General features: G+C 44.1%; 1 protein-coding gene across 1 annotated transcript in view; it reads right to left on the bottom strand.

The window, feature by feature from the left end:
• Window positions 1–3,928: 3,928 nt before the first annotated feature.
• T265_05452 (hypothetical protein) overlaps window positions 3,929–8,840 on the bottom strand; it is a gene marked incomplete at both ends in the record, with an annotated part of 15,312 nt that continues 10,400 nt past the window's right edge. Inside the window, one exon of the mRNA XM_009170463.1 lies at window positions 3,929–4,395. Coding sequence (XP_009168727.1) covers window positions 3,929–4,395 — 467 coding nt within the window. The remainder of the gene's footprint in view (window positions 4,396–8,840) is intronic.

Genomic DNA, 8,840 nt, shown 5'->3' with positions numbered 1-8,840 from the left:
CTTGGGGCTCATCAGGTAGGCGCGATCCCCGGGTTTCCGTCAACCCTATGTTGGTTCATTTGTTGTTCTTCACTCGCCCTCGATAGATCAGTTGTATTCTTGGTGTCACTTTTTTTACCCGGCTGTACGCGACAGCGATCCATAGAGCAGCTCGCTCGCACGTTCATTGACTTCTCTGGTTTGGCCAAGCGCACAAGGCGATCGAAAGGCTATCCAAACCCGGGCTCGCGGTGATAAGAGGGCATTGAGTAGACTGTGACGGCAACGATCCTGGGGGTAATCGTAAAGAGCCATTATTGTGTTACGCTTCTTTCTTGTGACGAACTCATAAAAGACTATCTGTTATCTTCTAACTTGATTGACTACTTGGAGACAGTGATTTTCTTGAAGCTATTGGTCCATTTGTGACCCTTGTTGCGTTGTGGTCCGCGTTCACTCGTGCTGATTGGTTACCCCAACGCATTCCATTTTTAATAATTTCTTTTCTGGCTTTGACTTGTCTTGTGGTCTGGGTGGGGGTCGATTGGGCAGGCCGCAGCTACGCTCTACAGAAATAGGGGTGAGGCGACTGTTCGGGATGATGAGTTTGCCTGAAGGATTTTGCTGTGATACTTGGGAGTAAAAGTGTAGATGAACGAATCGACAGGTCTTTAAGCAGCGTGATAACAACCGTACACGTTGAGGGTGCAGGAAGTAAGCACGGATATCTCACATTTTAAATGCTATGGACGCCTTAAATCAGCAGGGTTCTCCGGAAAAGTGAAAAGATTAATTGTGAGTCTGTGATCCATTTTTAGATTGATGATATATTAGGACGTTTCTGGTGATTATACTCAAGATTTCAAATGCATCACGCACAATTCCTCTAACTCCCTTGAAAAGATCTGGGAAGAGAAAGGCCGCCCTCAAAAACCATCTGTCACTGGGTACATGAGTTATATAGCTTCCTGTTGGGCGGCTATTTGAATGAACTCTGTCTTTCCACTCGATTTTGGCCAAATTTTGTCGTGGACCACAGTCTCCTTAATGCCTTCTTGTTACCGTGAACCCCGGTCTGGATAGCCACCTGATCGCCTGGTGCGACTGACCGAACCAGAAAAGTCAACGAACGTGTGAACCAGCTGACCCGTTTGATCACTGTCGCGTACAAGCGGGTCAAAAAAAGTGATACTAAGAATACAACTCATTTGAGGGCGAGTGAAGAACAACCAATGAAATCTGTCTCAACGAAAACGGTTATTCCATTGGTTTTTATGTAGTCCCATTACGTTCGGAGCTAGTTCTCCTAATAATTTTAAAACTCAAACAGAACTGGTGAGTCCCTTACTGGTCACGTTTATACTTTTCTGTCTTTCGACCGCCAAAACCAATGTGTTTGCATTGGGTTCATGCGGTCTTGTGTCTGATGTCGCTTACGAGTTAACAACGCCTAATTGTCTTGGTTTTGCTGGGGTCTTTAACATCCATCGCAACACAAACTCGGCCAAAAATTAGCATAAAAGAGGATTTTAATCCAAACGTCCACTAATTATTAGGAGAAGCAGCTCCGAACGTAACAGGACTACTTAACTGCCAATGGAATAACCGTTTTGGTTGAGACAGATTTCATTGGTTGTTCTTCACTCGCCCTTGACAGGTTGTCTGTCTTAGTATCGCTTTTTTGACCCGCTTGTGCGCGACAAGGATCAATAGATCAGCCATTTCACACATGCATTGACTTGTCCTGGTTTGACCAAGCGCACCAGGCTGTCAATCGGCTATCCAGACCTGGGTTCACGGTAATATGAAGGCGGTAAGTAGACTATGGTCCACAACACTAAAACACAAAAAAGTGACTCATTTGACTTGGCTTGTCGACTGAACAATCGATGAATATTTTGCCAGAACATAGCAATAAACCCTTTTTGTGAAGGGATGCATTTCAAACAAAACTAGAGCGAATCCCAAAGGCTATCAGTCATGCATGTACTCAACTGATGGTCTGGGCTCATGCATTAAGGGAATCAGGCTTTGATCAGCCAGACACCATGATTATACATTCGGCCAAGTGGTGTTCCCAAGCACAAACTCGGACCCCAGGGTGAGGATGAATGCAACAAGCAGCCCACATATTCAGTCAACCGCCATAACGTAACCGAATAAAACCACCCTATGCGTTTTGCTTGTTAGGTTCCAGCTGTCTTTATTGTTCATAGTATGCTGAAGCAAGTCGTATTCGGCAGCAAATCAGCGCTTGTCTAATTCATTCTGAACTTCAGAACACTATTTGTGCCCGTCTGATTCCTGGCAGTTTTCCGGAAAGGTTGTACGCGACACAAGGAAATATTCAGCGAAGTTGTAGTCCAACTTTCTGAACGGTTTTCGTAGTGATTGAATATAATTTTACGTTTACTTTATAACCAACATTTTTTGTCAAGTCCAGAAGAGTTTTTTGCTTTTTTAAGTCCAGAGAGGTGTTTTGCTTGACGAATAGTATTTTATGGGATGGATGAACACATTACTCGCATCGGGAAGCCACTGATTTGTTAGCCATGTTTGGCAGTTGGCTTGCCAAACAAGTAGACACCATCATCGAGGAACTAATCACGACGGTTATCTGAAAATCCGCAGAGTAAGTCTGGCAGGACTATCAGCACTGTTTTGCAGTGTCCAAAATCTGGTAGCTTGGGTGCGTTTACTGGTTGCTGGTCTGTTGCAGAGTAAGTCTGGCAGGACTATCAGCACTTTTTTGCAGTGTCCAAAATCTGGTAGGTCGGGTGCGTTTACTGGTTGCTGTTCTGTTGGCTGCTCGTTTGTTCAATAAACTGTCAACAACTGGCTTGTAAACGTTCTGTGAAAAACCGAGGTAACTTCTGTATCCGGACTGCGTGTGTGAAATTCCCAAAGGCAATTTATATCCATCAAATTGACCGACGAGTAGGAAAGTAAACTGGAAAATTTATTGATCTACGGTCCTTGCACCCGATTGGTTTTACTGTAGACCACAACGCAACATGCATAAACAATGAACCAATCAAATTGCCAGGGAAACACCTTTTAACTGGCTGATTGCCCTGATGAATATGTTCTCGGAAATTGAACAAACGAGTCTGGAGGAGAAGCACCTCGGAAATTGAACAAACGAGTCTGGAACGCGGGAGAAGCACCTGTTAAAACTCTTATTGGCTGTTTTTCCTCTGTTGGCCACGGCGGTTTTACCAGCAAACCACTGATATACCATCGAACGACTGCCAGATCAATAACTAATGAGCACACCCGAGCTACTAGTTTCTGGACACTGCTGAAAATTTATGAAGATCCATTTGAATATTTGTGAAAATCAATGGTGATTTTGGTTGTGATTCTTATTGGACAATTTATGCTTTTTTAACCATATAAGTAACTGTGATCTCCATGGAAATTTCACGATACTTCGAAAGGCGTATCTGTCCTTTCACATAATGGAAGGGGAGACTACCAGTGGCTCATGGGACAAGTGAGACTCTATTCCAACTCAAATCAAAACCGAGCTCAATCAATCAATCAACACATTGACACGCAGATTTTCGATCACGTTCTTCTGCAACTGCCATGATTAAAGGACAAATTCACTTGTAACGATATATCGTTCCACTATGCAAGCGACTGAATTCATAAACTCAGTAAGCCATCTACGGGAACGTTGAAGTCTCTACCACGAATCATTCCCCAACTCATTCAAACCCATGCACGCCTGTCGAAAAACGGGTCGAAAGCTTTTGCAGTGTTCTGTTAGCATCCCGAGTACCAACTGCGAGGCCTTTCTCTGATTTCAACATTCGTCACTCACGCGACTAAACTGTGCGAGCGGTGAAGTAGATGCAAGAACAATTGTACAAAATACATATATTACTTACTGTACAATGTAGACACACAAAAACAGCCGGTATTTACACAACAAGATCTCCTTCTACACCACGATTCTTGGCTCATGTTTTTGTAATTCACGAAGCACACCGAATTGGACTCGTTGGATTAGGCTAGCATGTCGCTTGTAGACTAGAAGAAAAGCTACGAAGGATAGAAGTGACAAAGCGGATAGGAGGCCCATGAGAATCCATTGGACCGTGAGTGAGCAAAATCTGACCGTTCGGTTGGTGTTTTCAACTGAAAGTTCTGATTCTGATAGATTATGGGGTACAATTTCTTCGGTTGTACAACAAACACAAGGGGAAGTCGCTGGCCTGGAAGTCTTTTTAAAAAAAGATCGTTCTAAATGAGAGTTTTTGCGTGAAGCGTTGGAAGCAACACCAAGCGGATTGTCTGGAGCGTCAGTAGATTCTTTGGGGCTGGAATGCAGTGAGCAATGGCCGCTTGTGATCGGATTCCTGAGAGAAGACTGATTGAAGGAAGAATTGTGCGTTTCGACCAGATAACCTGGTACGCAAGAGAGAGAGAGTGATACAGTCTTCTGAGATCAAACATCAAAGTAATATGAAGCCGAGTAACTCTGATAAAAACGAACCTCATGTATGCTGAGTAAAATGCCACAGAAATTCAAGCATATTCTTTATCAGTAATAAACAATTATTGTAGTCTGTAAAATCGTAGCCACCGTTTCACCACATACATGACTGTACAGGTCACCGACACTCGCTAGATCACGAGATCTGTCTTTTTTACACTCACAAATCACGCCATGGAATCGTGACTCACTTAACTACACAGCTCACAGTCAAGCCCTTGATCCCAAGACTCGCCTTTCTTCCCCTACACGTACAAATCACGACACACAAGGGTGACTCCTTGACATCGACTGTCTACCGTCCGATGAGGTAGCAGCAAGTCATGTGCTGACACACACACACACGCAGACGTTCCTACATATAGGATAACGGCACAGCAACTCAACAGAGCTTCGCACGTCGCCCAACTCGGAACAGAGCCGGTCAGGACCTACGGCGCTTCACTCACGGATAGTCAGGGAATACGTGTGGCTGCTACAACAGCGAAGGAGACACGAAACCTGCATCCGGACTTACAACAGGATTTATCAACCTGAATCTGCAACACGATAAGTCCCTTGTTCGTATATATACCTGTTGTAATAATTCTACTCAACAAACTGATATTGTTGGTGCTCCCAGTTTTCTCGTTCATACAACTAATTTTCGGGTTCTGGTAGAGCATTAACAAATTCAGCTCTCGTGATCTAGCGAGTGTTGGTGACCTGTACAGTCATGTATGTGGTGAAAGGGTAGCTACAACATTTCCTCAGGTGCCCACGACAACAAATTGCACTGGTTTGCTGTCAGGATTGGTAAGCCAGAATACCCAATACACGCTATCAGGTCAGATGAAAAGCGACTGATGAGTCTGAGTGGTATTCATCACCTCTCTGTGCGTGTTGTACACATGTGTGTTATTATTCCTTATCTTTTCCTTGTAGAAATGTCCTTCATCATCGTAGTTTTGCGTCTGTCTGTAGTTTTCGCGTCACAACAAGTTGTACTTTTCAAAATATTTTACTCAGGATAGAAGTTCATTGGATTTGTGATCGATTTTCGTCCTATATGGACGAAAACATTTGAAACAATCTGAGGAGCACTGTGGCTTGCCCAAGTGCACCGCAGCTATCAACGCTTGTCAGTGTGAGCGACACTCACTAGTCCAAGCAGTAAAAGATGACGGCTTAACATAATATTCATCAAAGCTCTTGGACGCTTTGTTTTTGTGTTCTAATTCAGCTCTTAGCTCAAGATGTGGAAAGAAAAACAGGAGAAAACGATCGTGTTCCTTCTAGTTCCCAAGGTGTACGGGAATCATTCATGAGGTTTCACTATGTGCTATTTCCAAGGCACAAAGTAACGTCCATTTTCGTGAAAGGCCACTTCATGTATTGGGAGCGGGCATCGGGAGCGTTCATTCACTGGATCACGCGTCACAAACACTTAAATCACGTAACTGCTCCTGTCCCACTTGCTGCCGCCGAGAGCATGTGCACTACAACTTCCCATCCATTTTCGTTTACGCGGCTACCACCTGCGTCACGCGCCAGTCTTACGGAAGTCAACCACATCGGGTCAAGTTCTATTCAAGTTCGTGCAAGTATCAAAGACGAATGGACGCTATGCATACAATAAATAGGACAGCAACTTGGCCCAAACACATGCGCACACTCGCGCGCACAAGACAGGCAATCAACCGAGCTCCACAAGTCTCCAAGTCTCCTGTAACAGCTATACTGCACAGGAGACACGTCCTGTGTCCTGGAACTACGACAGTTGTTCCTCAAACGATAAATCGTTTTTCCGCTTACTCCATCCTTGAAATGTATTTATTTTTAACACGTGCAAATTACTTTTGACATTACTTTTTTAATCGCCATTATTCTGGTAAAACAGACTTTGGTCGATGCTTGTCACCTAATTACTTCCCAACCAGATCACATCCAGCACGTTTTTCTTTGTTCAAGTTAACTTACTTTCGCGAATATACATTCATTTGCAAACCAATTTGGTTCTTTCGAGAGACTCACCTGGAACCCAGCTGAATCTCTCGTTTATGATGTTCTCAGGCGACTATTCTCAGCAACCTTATGAGTAGTACACTAACTTACTTTCGTTCTTTTCATCAAACGTGACCTTCGAATGATGTTGTCTTTAGTTTCATGTACTTTTCAGTTAGCTATGAACCGCATTCCCACTTTCACACGTCCTAGACTCCCCAATGCTTCCCCTGGGAACGTTTTTGGCCTGAGGAGTGCTTACCGACATTCCGCATTGGTAGACTTTGGTGTAAAACATTCGCCGGTCACACAAAATTCGTCCTCGCCCAACGCCGACACGCCGACAACTTGAAAGGGTATTCACCGACTGACGCCACCTCGTTGGTCACACCTCCCACGAATAGCAGTTGCGATCAGCAGCACTACGCTCGTGACATCGGGCCACTGAAGCGTATTGCATGACAAGTAAGCACAGGTTAAATATAAGTCAACCCGTCGGAACTGGCACATGTAGTCAACTCTTGTTGCAGCAAATGATAATGCATACATGCGTTACCCTCTTCGTACGTACAAAACCGCTAACCCCACAAACCATCTTGTGACCGATAAAGGAGAACCCGGCAGCCACATGCAATTCCAGAAAATATGATAAGTTGAATGAACCCAAGGCCTATAAGAACCTCAACTGTACTGCACAAAGAAAGCATTCTTGTGAGGGAAACTACTCACAAGGTTGCTGAAAACTCTTCGGCAGCCCACGACTGGTTTCGCCCTTCTTGGGGCTCATCAAGTAAGCGCAATCCCCGAGTTTCCGCCAGCCTTATGTTCTACTTGAACCCAAATTGGACTGTTTTCGGGAACTGATATTATTCTTACTTAATCAGCCTGAGAGTCTACGTGCTCGTAACCCCAACATTCTGACTACCTGTCTCCGTACATATTGACCTTCTATGCTTAACTATTGGCGACAAGGTTTCCGAAGTCATGTTGAAACTCGTGAAATCTGTCATCTTGTTCGTTGCAGCTTACAAAATTGGCATAGATTGCAGGAACTTGATTGTGCCAGAACACGTGGAGGTGACGGATGTGCCGACTCCACAACGTCGGCAGCTTGCCGTACCACACAGTCCGCGCAAGTTTTTTACACACCCATCGTTTTCGCTCTCTTGGATGGACATCCAATCGGCTTTTCAGCTCAAACGGACAAATTTATCAGCCTTTCCCATGAACCTTCAAAATGACGTGATGCCGTCACGTGCTCGTCACAAATGGTGATGGGTTTCGATTAACATTTATGTACGTGTTTAAGAGAGTCTTCACAGAAAACACCCACTGAGTTTTTGATTCGGTTGGACAGCGCTTTGGGCTGCTCAGGGGTCTGCATAATCCGGCATAAAGAGTGCGAGTGTCAGCCTATTTCCAAACGTCCAACTATTTATATGAAACATAATTTGGAGAGAATTTCGTCGAGCGGTTTCAGACTGGTGCGTGGGGACCCTGACCACTAGTTTAATGAATCAGAAGGTCAAATTTCAGGAACCAGAAATCAGGCGCTGGATGAGGCAACGTAAAGAAAGTCTAGGAGATTTTTCTCAAGGACAAATTTAGTACAACTGTGTGGAGTTGCTAGACGTGCTACCTTGGTTAGCAGATGTGTCAAGCAAAAGTACAAAGGAATTTTGAACACCGTTAACCCCTGAAGCGAACCAAAATAATTGAGCCTTATCTGATTCGCCAAAATTCTAGTTTTCAAGTACCTTGTTATTCGGAATCCTTACAAAAAATTACGTTCTTCTTGGTTCTTCTTGGTAGGTCACGTGAGGATAGTAGGCTGATCGGCTAAAAAGCCAGCTTTTTCCTGATACGTTTTTCAACCGACAACCAACTTCAATGAGAGCAACACACCCAACTGTACAGTCCAGCTGGTCGTAATGAAATCTTAATTGAGTTCACGTCAAGTTTGGAGGCTTATTCTGATTTTTTGTGTCGTGAATTCTAAATTCTGACATTTATTTCTGAGTGGCAGTCAACACTGCCTCTGTCACTATCAGTGTACATTGCTGGAGAAAGTCATCTCGTAACACAGAAGCATCAAATACTCGCTATTCATCTGGCGTCTCAACTACCAACGTGGATCCCATGTTTGAACCCAGACTGGACATTGTCTTTTGTCAGACCATGGAAAACTCTTGAAATTAAATCAAACAGATGAGTGGCCGTGGTATTTATTTATCAAATCGGGCTCTAGTAGCGGGTGGTGTTCATGCAGAAAATATCAATGCTGTAAATTTCACATACAAGCCTTGAGTCATTCACGGATGTTGGTCTACAATATGCATTCGGAATTTCTACGACGAAGCCTAGGAACACTACC

Source organism: Opisthorchis viverrini (assembly GCF_000715545.1).
Source record: "Opisthorchis viverrini unplaced genomic scaffold opera_v5_105, whole genome shotgun sequence".
Taxonomy (NCBI): domain Eukaryota; kingdom Metazoa; phylum Platyhelminthes; class Trematoda; order Opisthorchiida; family Opisthorchiidae; genus Opisthorchis; species Opisthorchis viverrini.
Note: the sequence above shows the minus strand (reverse complement) of the source record. Positions and strands in the feature narration are given on the sequence as shown.